At 34.1% G+C, this 13732-nt stretch overlaps 2 protein-coding genes across 2 annotated transcripts in view; one reads left to right on the forward strand and one right to left on the reverse strand.

Annotated features, from left to right (window-relative positions):
• Positions 1–1620, forward strand: part of LOC105829053 — a 30578-nt gene extending 28958 nt beyond the window's left edge. Inside the window, exon 7 of the mRNA XM_028189337.2 lies at positions 72–1620. Coding sequence (XP_028045138.2) covers positions 72–1089 — 1018 coding nt within the window. The 3' untranslated portion in view covers positions 1090–1620. The remainder of the gene's footprint in view (positions 1–71) is intronic.
• Positions 1–13732, reverse strand: part of LOC105827823 (calcium uniporter protein, mitochondrial) — a 55607-nt gene that overhangs the window by 32719 nt on the left and 9156 nt on the right. Inside the window, exon 2 of the mRNA XM_028189343.2 lies at positions 3112–3295. Within this exon, the coding sequence (XP_028045144.1) occupies positions 3112–3295 (184 nt within the window). The remainder of the gene's footprint in view (positions 1–3111; positions 3296–13732) is intronic.

Genomic DNA, 13732 nt, shown 5'->3' on the forward strand with positions numbered 1-13732 from the left:
TAGCAAAAGCTTTAAAAATCTTCCTTCTTCGATTGTTTGTGAAACTGTCATAATCAATGTATTATGTTCAGATCCAGATGTTCCAGCAGAGCGAAAGATCTCACGAGACTCTTCGAGACCAAGTCCACGTCATCGACCGTTTTTGTCGCCAAGGAGGAACTCGGAAGTCCGCGATGTGAGTCGAAAACGAGAATCCTCGCGCAAAGTTTCGAAGCTAGAAGCGGAAACACGTCACCAAGCGGTTCTAATTGTTCAAAGAACAAGGTCGGCCGTTACCATCATCATCATCATCATCATCATCACCATCACCATCAAAATTGGGATTCCGGCAGTGTGAGTTCCGGGGTGTCCAGCGATTATCCCGACACTGATCCTGGGAGTGGCGCCCATTGTACGTCATCCGATGACGAGGACGTAAATTGCAATGATGACGATGCAGGCGCGAGTGGTCCGGGGCATTATGTGTCCCAAGACGTGTTGAGGAAGATCCGTGAATGCGGTACCTCCGTAACTTATTACGGTGGGAAAGTGGTCAACATGCATAACGGGCCATTGGTATCGCCGTTGATCGGCAATGGGTTCAAACTAATCGATAAATCAAACGATTACGTGAAGTTCAAGTTGGTGAAGAGCAACTCTTGCGATAGCAGACTGGAGTTGACCGGCAGACTCATCGAAGGACAACCGTCGCGTCGCAATCGCGACAAATGTGGCGATCTCAGACAATGTACAATCGCGGAGACACCCAGTATCGAGATTACGACGATCGACAACAGGCAAAAGGATGAGGCACAGAGGAACGAAGGTAACGAGGAAATCACACAGGTGCAACGGGAGCCGCCAGTGGTAATTGGTCTAGAACCAAAGAAGGAAGATTCCAAGGAATCAAGGAAAACCTTCAAAGCTGACTTTAAGCTGGGCGATCTAGACGACTTGAAATCCAATTATCCGAACAGATTCATGCCAAGTGCATTGACGAGATGGGAGGTGAACTCGAGCTGGAAGATCGGTGATGATTTCGGCAAAATGGAATTTGAGGAATTCGAGGTGCTCGAGGATAGTCTCAATGGGACTAACGGGCAAAACTAATACACGCAAGCATCCTAAATGGGAAATCTTTTGTATGATATATAATTCTTTAATGCGATTGAGACGGACGAGAATAGAAGATAACGTTATTATTTTTAATGACGTTACGTGAAGATAAAATTTCTTGATGCTACTGAAAATAATCTTTCTTTTTTTTTTTTTGTGAAAAAGAAAACGGTATTCAGTTTACGGAAAGATAACTTTCAATCGAATAAACATTGCTGAAAATAGAATAAGAATTTTTTAAAGATATGTTTCCGCCAACAAATAACGAAAATGTCGCAAGAGAATATGTTGATAGTCAAAATAATTTATTGGGTACGTAAGTGCTATCAATCAATTAGTTTATTATTCCAAGTGGATAAGTCCACACGAGTCATATTAGAGCAGGTAATAAATTTTAATATGTATTACAACATAATACATTAAAGATTCAATGTATTATTGCATACAATAGTATTGCACAAAGCACGAATGATCGATGTAATTTGAATGTACTAAATGTATAATAAATAATAATATGTGACAATCTCTCATTTATTCATATTTACTACTCCTCTTTTTTAAGAAAATTAAAAAAAAATATAATAATTATTAAGTGCCATTTTAGTAGACATCGTTGAAATTAAATCCCAATATTTTACTTTTCGTAAAATGACATAACTTTGTAAAAAAGAATTTGGAATTATGTCAAACATTTTATCTGCAATCTATACTCAAACGGTTACGTTGTGCCAAGAACAGAAATCGAGTTACGAACACTAATTTAAATGTCATATGTTTCGCAACGCAAAAATTAAATGATATATTGAAGGCCCAGATGACGCGATGTTATTCTCGACATATATTTTTGGAACAGAAGTTGATGTTATCGATTCTTCCAAAGACTTAACTACCGTAGACTTCAAAAGACGTCTTGGCAGGCTATCATGTAGTCTGGAATGCGGACTCATAGTGACTTGCATTAAATTATATTACCGCAATTGCAAGCATAAAATTAGCAACATAGCAATAGACTAAAATATTTCGTTAATACTACGAACAAAAGGAAATATTGCTAACAATAACAAGAAGTTTCCAAAAATGCAGGCAAAGTATAACAATTTTGATCTGTATTGCAAACACCAATTTTTGTCATGTGCGTCAAATATCTTTTAGCGGTATAATTATTTAAGCGCAATAATGTCCCAGTTTGCTCGCTGAGTGCGACGAGCGGTGCAATTATCGATTTATTTTGGAGTGTACACGGCACAGTCGTAAATGCGAGGATCGTGAAAGCTTTCAGTGTGAATTCAGCGTCAAGCGTTACATCGGTTGCGGACCAAGCAGTGCTGTAAATGTACACTGCGAGCCTTATATAGTATAACGGAAACTGTGTAAGTCGATCTCCGCGTAGGCGCTCTTGTTGTACTCTTTGAGTAAAGAGTATTACGGAACTTCTCCGCGCGAAGGCGAGCTCGCTTTCTATTAGTGTCCTTTATTTGTTGGAAATGGAAAAACTCATGCCTTTGTTACTTCGTCGCGGTACTTTAATTGTTTCACGTGTTTCTTTCTCTTTCGTTTGAGAATGGGAGACGCAATGATTTAATACTTTAGTTACGTATGTAACACGCAATAGAAATTATTTGCATATATATCTGATATTTTTGTACAATTAATGCACCAGCGCGTTTGAAATTGTGCTAATGATGCCAAAAGCATGAATATTTTTACATGCATGTCTTGTGCATTAAGATTGCATGATTAATACAAAAGTCTATTTATATAAAAAATTAAATAATTACAGTAAAGATATTGCACAATTAAATTGACGTCAATTTCTTTTTAAAAAATTTTCAAAAGATACACCTTTCAAAAAGAGATTGCATTTATTGCATTTATATAAAAATCCTATAAGCTTTAGTGTTTCACGTTAAACATATCACGAGATAAAATTTAAAAAAAATTTACAATTGTTGTTATATGTAATATAACATGTTTGTTATGCATGGTTGGTTTGAATAGACGAGGTAAGTAACTCACCGATGCTCTCGGGCTCCACCTTTTCTGCCGACGTCACCCTTGCAGTTTTCTTCGTCTCTTTTTCCGTGGCTTTAGGCTCTTTCAATTGCTTCATCAGAAGCGGATTTAACTTTGGCGAGTAAGAACTGGCCGATAGAGAGACGCTCCTCTGGGAGATGTGCCACCATCGCCTGCACCACGTTTCCTGAAACAGCAATTTCAGTTGTTATATTTATACAATATATTTCCATCTCTGTAAACATGTATACGAGCCCGGAAATGTGATTTACACATTATCAGAATTCAACAAAGTCGTTATAAACGTATACAGAATGAAGATTTTCAATTAAGCGTGCTATCACCGTCGGTGATAGCACGCTTAATTGAAGTTCACCATCAGTTCATGGTCTCTTCATGGCTCACCTATAGTTTATCGATTATCCGATAACCTATAATAATAATAATTTACAGACAAATACAAAGCGCTTAATTAACAAGATCCGTAGTTTACTTTAATCCGCTTAAAATGTTGACTGCCTTCGTAAAATGAATGCATGTATGCAGACCAGCGATATGTCACTAACGATATATTACACTTATTACAGAATTTAACAAACTACATTATTGCGTGAAGTAAAACATAAATATATAGAAAACGTGATTAATTTTGTAATTTTCGTTAGCGTATTTTTTCGCGAAAAATAAAAAACTATGTTTGACTTATTTTGTTTGATTACATATTATTTTGTTTTTCATGGGTACTTGAAAACGTGTTAGCCAAGAAATCTCTGCGTGAAAAGCATGCATAATATTCACTTCAGAGCATGGAAACGCAATATTGGATGATGAAAATCCTGTGCAAAATACAGCACAGTTGATGCAACCGGAGTTTAACGTAAAAATGTAATCACGATACCGCAGAGATTACATTTTCACACCATATTGCATCGCAACGCAATACAGGAATAATAATTCGCATAACACAAATATTCTTTCTATTGCCTAAATAAACAATTTTTAATTTCATATGATAATAAACACCGTACATTGCATGCCAAATATCTAATATTTCCGTTAGCGGATTAAACAAAATCTGATGAAACAGTAAATCTGAATTTTCCGGGGAGTGTATCCCTATTTCAATAGTGCTACATCGATTCTCCAAGGAGAATCGTTATTTTTAGATAAGACGGATGTAGGGAGGGCCAACTGAGAAAGACACAGAGAGAATAGGGAAGATAGAGAAAGATAATATATAAAAATACTTCAAAATGCAAATCAAAGCGTTTCTTTTATAAACTTTATTGTAGAGGAAAAAAAACTGCTTCAGGAGTTCATCATTAATTCTATAAAGTTATATTACACAGAGAAAAGACAATAATATCTATTTTTAATATAAAATAATAAGAGTTTTAAATTAAAATATAATAAAACTTGAAAAGACTTATATTATTACAATAAATCAGTAGAAATAAAAAATTCCCTCAATTACAATATAGTTAGATTACATTTTATATTCATAATTATTAATTATATTAATTATAATCCCTGCCATCATTCAAATGCTAATTTTTTATTGATTATTCTTTACAAAAAGATCAAGTTTTTAAAAACTAACTCTTCAATCAATCGTAACTTAAAGAAAACTCAGAAACCAAGTGAGAAACTATCATTTTTTTCAGTGTTTTTTTAAGCATTTTCTGTTCTATGATCGCTACTAATTTCTTCAATAACGAACCGTTGTATCGTAATGTCGAGTGTGTGCACATATAAATAAAATTATATAGCTGGACATATAAGCAATTTCCTTTGGACACGGTTCCTCAAACAATATCGCTATTGCTTCGCACAGATCGTGAGCGAACTGCAAATGTATAGTCTACGTGCGTCGACTTAATAATGCACGTATTAAGTTTCTTCTTAAAAATGACCAAGGAAACATTTGAGGAATAAATGCGAGAGTTTGGAAAATCGTGTCCATCAATATTCCTGCGAAAACATTCCCGCAATCCTTTCCCGCTGTCCGTTTCTTATTGTCTCTGTTCTGGTGCCCTAGTTTCTTCCTGTATCCTCCTCTTGCTTCCGATGCGTTACCGCGGCATGGCCCCAGCGAAGCGTCACCATCGATTCCACTGCGGCATCCGCGGCAATCACATTTGCACCTCACAGCAAGAAAACTGACTTTGAACTTTCTAGCAAGCTGCGTGCGATTACCTGTGAAATGCGCCGCCTAGCGCGTCGTTCTATATCGACGATATTTATCACTGCAACGTCCACTGTGTATCTCAATTGCAGACATTACTTATGTATGTACAATCGAATAATATAAATTTATAAACAGAACGTTTTTAAATAGAATACACGTAGAATGTCTATAGTGCGAATTAAATATTCGATCGATACACTGTTGGCGTAAATGACTTCGAGAGACATAGATTATCTGACAAGCGAAAGTATCTTTTCTTGGTTATAGTTTTCTTAAAAAGTAAAAGAGAAAAAAAAGAGAGAATGTTACTGTGTGACAATAAGCTTCAGAGCAATTGCTCTATAAGAAAAACAGAACTACAGATAAAAAACTGCCCGATTGTTTACTATGAAATCTGTAATCTCTTAAGGTATCAAGTTTCTTGATCTACGGAGACATTTAATCCGCCTTTTCAAAACAAATAAGATCTAAATTTTTCAAGGAATAAACGCGCGTGTTTACCTTCCATGAGTTTTAGAAGACCGTATGTAGTGATATATCCAATTTCTAAAAATTAACGTGGGTGTGTCTATAATCTCCGTGAAATGTGATGAGTTGATACAGCTGAAATACGTGTTGTTAATTCAAGTGGTGCTTCTAATTATAGTGTCTGTGGTTTATGAGCACACGACATGCGCGTACATATACATATGTCTGTAACTATTTTATTCCTACAGTCATCAGTCACCTAGAGTCATCAGTCAGAATAGAAAGTTGATATCCCAAAAATTTTCATAAAAATATAATATAAAATATTATACTATAAAATAAGCTACTATCAAGAGTTTAATAGTTTTAAAAAAGCATACTTTTTTAATATTAACACTGCATTATATATGTTTTTTTAATATAAGAGAAACATATTTGTAACATCATTATTAAACTTGACAAGTAAAGTAATTTAAAATATTATTTCTAGTTTCAATTTACGATTGTCGTTTATTAAGTCCGACAGCTATATCGATACACAGTTTATGGAACTGAAAAATGTATTTATCTAATAACTGAAATATGGCACTATTTATTTCTTTATTATTTACATACTGATCTAATATCCAATTCATTATCAGATTTTTTAATAATAAATTAGAATTTATTTTTTAAATATTTGCTTAAAACACACAAGTATATATAATATATAAATAAAGTAAAGATAAATTTAATAACATATAAAATAAAATTAAATGTAAAAAAATATAATAAATAATAAAAAATTTTTGAAACAAAATAAAATTTTATAACATAAAATAGTTATAAAGTAATGTTAAAAATGAAATAAACTGATAATTTTTAAAATTTTATAATAAGTTTAAAGAAATATTAATTATACATATTAACATATCGCAGATTTTTCTGCTTTTCCAATTTAAAGCTTCGTAAAATAAGGTACGCTTATTGATTCTTTTTTTTAGAGAAATTTCAGCGCTTGGCGATAACTCCTTAATTGGCTATCTGCAAACCTGCAAACATGTGCGGTTATCGCGCGGTTTTCTTTACCACAGAACACTCAATTCGGAAAGATATATGTACATCCACGTCGGAAGTCATGTTGGAATTCAAGATCACTACGACTCATACATATTCACTGCCGCAATTTTCCTTATTTCATACATTGTTAATAGACAGAGATCAAAGATCTATTTATATAAGGTTATTCCTTTTGTAAACTTCCAAATTTTCATCGGAAAGCATATCGAATAATAAAATTATACTATGATGATAAAGCTGGAACGAAACTCGCGTCATTTCATAGTTTTTAATTAATGCATTGAAACTACATAATTTCATCCTTTACTTAATTTTCCATCGATTCTCGTGTTACATGTCATTATAACTTTGTTTCAAACCGGGTCACCGTTTTTCACCAAGCGACGTTAAAGGATGTAAAACGTATATTTTTCAACTGCCCTAGGCAAAAGAAATGGCAGCGTAATGATGCAACTGTTGTAAAAAAAAAGATATACATATATTTGCAAAGATAATGCATTTTTCTTTGTGCGTGTGGCGCAAATTGCGTATTGTAGAAAAAAAAATAAAGAGATATAATAATAAAATAGAAAATCTCAGGAAAATATTTTACTGCTGTAATAACCATAAAAATCGATTACAAAAAACGTCATCGCTTTCGTCTTCTTCAAGATACAACAAACAACACACATACGCACATACACATACACAGACACACACACATAAGATAAAAAAAAATAATATAAAAAATAAACTCTTTACAGTATTAGATTTATAGAAATAATTCAATTGCAATGCGTTTAAATAAAACAAAAATCATTAATGAGCTGAAACAATATTTTGTAATTAAAGTGTCAATATCTTCCGCTTGAGTAAGTGAGGGTAAGCGTGATATGATTTCGTTATTTCCCTGCGCAAAGCCGATACGCCCTTTCGATCAACATTGTCCCCGACCACCATTACACAGGCTGAAAACATTTTCCGCGCCGTATGCCGAGCGGAGCCGGACGCTGGGCAGGATCGATGGTGGTAATGGTAACGCCAAGTGCACGACTTCAAACCGGAGCCCCTCCGTATTAATCCGTCCAACTTAACGGCCTTTTCCGCTTGTCGATGCCTGCGAGAGCACACATCGTACCATCGTGCGCACGCGATGCCTATATCGCGCCGATTAAATTCTACCCCTCGATTTGCGCTACAAAGTGCGTGTTCGCGTCGGACAGAAAACGCATGATGATTCTATTACGCAACTCGCACCGCGAATTTCGGATTTCGCGAAACAAAGGACCCGCCCCGCCCTCGCTCTGTTCTGCCTCGCGGTATCAAGTGCGCGTGTCGACGATGAGACAGTTATGCTTTTTTTTTTATTTTTTTTCCCCCGCATGTATCGATGTTTCAACGCAATTTACTCCGGACAGCTATATAGACGAGACTTCCCTCGCGTGTGTAAATTTGGAGATGTTTTCCGATGAAAAAAAGAAACAAGGCAAAGCAAGGGGAAAAGCCTTTCCCTTGGGATGACAAGGTAGCTTTTGCCGTACGTTGCTTTCGAGTCTTAAGGGGATATCGACAAAACTGTTGTTAGGCTGAAACTGACGTCGTTAGCCCGCCCTGACCGTTAAAAGTTTTATCGAGTAACATTAAATAGTATTACATAAAGTCGCTGCACGCAAGTTTATATCACGTTACAAAGTTATCGTAAATGCATATCGAAAGACTTGGAGTTCTTATATTTTCTCTCTGATCGTCAAATTTAACGTCCTTTTTATGAAGTGTTTAAATAGATGTTCAATGCAATAAGAGCACAAACGCTGCATCAGTCCAGGTATATTTTGATCGCAACGATTTATTCCGACCATATTTCGTACCGCATATACGAAAACTGCAGCAAATTCCAATAAAATTTATATTTCGTTAATTGACACTACAATACTACATCATAAAAGCCACTCCGTCAAATATCTCGTGAAAAGATATATGAGGCTGCGTAATTTTTTTTCAATTAGTGGCCGATCGTAGATGTCTAAAAGATATGTTGTGCGTATTAAAAAATGAATAATTAAAATTCGATAGGTAAAAATATTCATAAAAGTTCAGAATGAATAAGCAATTTTCTTTTTTTTTTTACAAACAAAAACGTTCTCTGGTTTGCGTGCTGCGGTCATCTGTCACGATGTTTTGAAAGAATTTAATGCAGTGCATCGAATCGTGGCGACGAAATGCGCTGATTTCACGCCATTTCGCAATTTCACAGAGAAAAACTTCAAAGCTATGAGAAACGTAATCTAGCCCAGAGTAAAGGGTACCCGCGCGCAATACAACAAAATGCAAGAGAAAACGCGAACTTGATTTTCTAAAGTACAAAACTTTAATACACAAGATCTTTTAATGCTTGTAAAGTATCCTGCAGAATAATAAAATTGTTGAGAGACTTGGAATGCCTCCTTTTTTACAAGTAAATTTATTCGTATATAAGAACGCTTAAGAGCTTCAAAGAATTTGTAATTCGACATTATCATGATACAAGACACAATTAAAACGAAAATAATTTCACCGCGTATGAAACAAATGTGGATATTAACGCAGATAATAATAATAATGAAGCATCAGTAATCGGAGGATTTGTTTTCACCGTGAGAGCTCTTAATCCGTTATACGCGAGGCTTGAATTTATGATCCTGTGGGTTTATTCAGAGAGCGTGCATGGTGAATAATGACCAATGCTTCGCTCAGGTGCAGTGACAGTTTATCTTTACATCCGTTTACCTGTTCCTTCTGTTTATCTTTCTTACGTATCTTCTACAAAAATGTGTTGTTTGATGGTAGAAATGTTTACACCGTTAAATTAAATTTTTTAAAAATAAAATCGGTCGCAAAAAAAAAAAATATTACAGAAAGTTTACAAATGCATGCGCGAAACTGTATGCACGTAACACAAATCTACATCATTTGAATATAGATTTATATACTAAATAAAAAAATATGGTTCGCAGCAATCAGCGACTATTCGATTCGGATATTTTATTCGCGATGTAAATCGATGTACAAATGTCTGTTGAAATCTCAGCATGTTATTGTTAGTATTTGCATATTCCAATTAAACTGCATACTGTAACATTATTACGACAAATAAGTGCTGTAATTTTTCTTTTCTCTCGTTCAAAACGTTTCAAGTTAATGGAAAATAAATTACTCACTAATGCTATAATTTATTTAAATGTACGTATGAGTTTTTACAAAATATCAAATTTTCATTAAAACAGCTCTGTGTCACACAATTCAATTGTTACCCGCGTTCGCAGTTTCCTTTTGGTTGTAATATTGTAAAATAGACAATTTTGTGAGTGCCTGTCGAAGAAATTGGATCTCTGGTTGAAAAACGTGTATCCGATATGCCAATGAGACTTACGTCAATGAGAATCGATAGAAACGCGAATTTCCAGTTTGTCAGTAATTGTCACTCGTGGTCGGCTACAAATTAGGTCACCCCAGAACCCCATTGGTACTGTCGATTCTCAACGAATAATAGCTTTCAATATTGCAAAATTATCGGCTTCATACCATTGCAACTCTGTCGCTTTGTCTTCCATTTATTATTAATCACAAGTGTATCGAGTTGTTTACCTTCTCAATGCAAAATGTTATTGAGCGAGATGCTCATCAAATAATGCAATGTTATTGGGTGATATGCTCTTCGAACATCTTATAAATATATACTGTAGTATGTTTTCAGAATTTTATTTTTAGAAATTAAATATGTTACATTTAATATGTTATATTTAAATATATTTTATTTTTAGCTTTTATTTAAAAAATATTACCCAAACACAAGAGATGTTAGTATTAGTGACGTTCCTCTACTTTTGATGTTTCGTTTATTTTTCGATTCACAGCGCGAGATTATCCATTTGGCAAATTTTTATTATATTGATAAAACTTTCCGATTATGTGTTTAATTTTCATTAAAGCAAAATTATACATTCAATAAACGAACTAATCGGAATGCTGTAATGTCGAACACAGACATTTACAAAAATATTAATGGTATTCTTGTCACGTTTTCTGAGCGTATTAGATCTCAAGTGGCATTACAATGAATTCTCCCTCGGGAGGTTTATAAACTTTTTGGTAAATAAGTGTAATTGCACTTAATAATTACTACTACTACTTAATATAACTTCTAAATAATTTTATAGATAATTTAATTGAAATTTATACTTTACTATTCATTAAATATTTTTAATAATTATAATTATAAATAAATTTAATAAATTCGTAAATAACGAATAAAAATAAAATTTACTACATCATTTATGTTATTTAGAGTTAATTTTTAATAAAATAGAGTAAAGTTTACTTTTAAGGTTTGGCGAATTTACGATCAACATTAAACTTAGAAGAGGTAATGTTGTCAATTTATTTGTATTTAATGATTTTAACTCTTGCAACTATTGGAATTTATTTTACGATCTTTGATCGAATACAAATATGTGTACGAAGATGAACATGATATCGTATTTTTCGTAAGTAACTCGTTTATCTTTGAGAAGTTGCTATGTGTACAGCAAAGTTATGTTTATATTATTATTGCACACAATATAATTTAAAACTATCTAAAAAATGCTCTGTAATTGTATGATACAGATCAATAGTGAATGAATTGACACAATCGAAATTTGCTTTGTTGATTTTCTCTGTTAATTCGAAAAGGACGACCACGTTACATGTGTCACAGCAATTGTTACGTGGTAAATGAAATTTCAGGTAGCAAATCCGTTTTTCAACCATATTGTTCCCGCGTTATAATCATATTATTTAAGAAATATCTGTATAAAATAAAAAGGAAATTTTAACCGCAAAGCTTACAGATGCTTAATCTTTTTTTATTCTCATTACGTTCGTTTTATATATATATATATATATATATATATATATATATATATATATATATGAGAAATAAGCAATTTTGAACGCTACGTAATCGTTACACAAGGTAAACTTATTACAGAAAACAAACAGATAAAACTACGCAAACGGTTTTGGCTTACATAGTCGCTTTGAAACAAAAGTTATTCTGCAATGATCTGACTAACTTCATAGCAAAATTCTTGTAATTGCCTTAACTACTGTCAAACGGGAAACTTGTTTATTGGACAGTTCCTCTGTAGCCGAATATTAATTTAATTATTGTATGGCACGTTGCACGATTTCATTGGATATAAAGCCGATATTGCGGGCAAATTCGAGAACTTGTATTATACACGAGGACGAGAACTTGCACGACCTCTGGACTATATCAGACATAAAATTTCAATTACGCAAGGAGAAATGAATCTCATAGCGCGCAGCATCAATCTCGGAAATGACTGCGGCTGCTTTACCCGTGCTTTGTCGCGTTTCGGAATTAGCAGCAAAATATATCGCGCAATTTTCGTCGCAAATGAGATTTATCGTACGTGATAAGCGAAAGCTTTCAACGAAATGTTTACGCGCTCAATTGCACGCTGATCGAACTATATAGAGTATATAGACCATTAATGGCATTTCCGCATTACTCTTTGTTTCTTAGACAAAATAAACATCGCGTGTTCGTTTACAAGAGTAACTAGTTAGAAGGATAACAAGGATTTTCACTGCCGCAGAGTCAGTTGGGACGCAGGGAGAGCGCAACGGAGCAGATCGATGTTCATGGCGCCCGCCTGCCGCAGCCTCCGCAGTCCGGAGCCTCTTGGATAGCTCCGTAACGGTCACACCGATTTGCAAACGGTGGGACCACTTTTGCACAATAGTTGAACCTCTAGGCACTATTCGTAGCAGAATATTCGTAACAGAATGCGCATTTACCATTTCCCATTAATATCCAGCAGCCATTAGCAACTTGCATAATCGATGAACATTGTTAGACTCGTAGTTGTAGCAACAATGTTCTCCACAAAGGCAGCAAAGGCTGCACACGGCAGTTTTATCTCGACAACCGGTAGTTTGATGAGTCTGATTAATCGTTTTATGGTTATTTTGCGGAACTGATAAACTAGAACTGTACTAAACTAAGGTTACAATAACTAGGGTTATTGTAAATTTGAATACTGCAGTATAAACTCCATTCAGCACCGGAAATCGACCAAGTCGCATTGATGGTAGAATTTATGATAATATTTATGATATTACATCCACTTTTCCTGCACAGTTACCAAGTAATTACATTTACGAAATTCGAGCATAATTGTAGAAGATTAATGATCCTACAATACAACGAAGTTTCGAACATCGTTCAGGTAACTTTAATTACTGTTCACCTGAATCAAGCAAGTCAATCTGACTACAGAAAGTAAGAAATTTCAGATAATAAATAACAAGGTCAGAATTTATTTAAATTAAACGTTGGAAAGTTACTTCACTCAGCTATTTCGTGTTCGACTATCGGAAACCTTTTTGGGAATTTATTTTTGCGATGCAAATGCCAGAGTGCGTCTGTCTCTTTTTCTGTCTCTCTTTCTTTTTCTCTTCGCGACGGATATTTTCAATATTTATTGACGAAATGGAGTAAGGCTTTTCTGGTCCCGTCTGGCGGTACTTAGTTAAATCCGCTCTCAACCCGGCTCTACAACCCGAAAGGTACTTGAAAAGTTGATTCATTGAAACAATTAGGCACTTGGAAAACAAAACAAATAAATATAAGATATATCTAATTAAGATTATTTATCTAAGAATTGAAAAATGCATATTAAAGCCCAGTTTCACAACTTAATTTAACCGAAATTTAACTATCTTCAATAGATAAATTTTTTTATGTAAAATTTAACTTTTAAATATAACTTTTAGCGTAATATGAATTCAGGTATTATAGTCAAAGGATTATAGAAATATGGCAAATTAGAAAATAACATATTTTCCATCATAAAAAACTTGTTTAAAAAATTAGATAAATGT

This window comes from Monomorium pharaonis, chromosome 3 (assembly GCF_013373865.1).
Source record: "Monomorium pharaonis isolate MP-MQ-018 chromosome 3, ASM1337386v2, whole genome shotgun sequence".
In the NCBI taxonomy this organism is placed as follows: domain Eukaryota; kingdom Metazoa; phylum Arthropoda; class Insecta; order Hymenoptera; family Formicidae; genus Monomorium; species Monomorium pharaonis.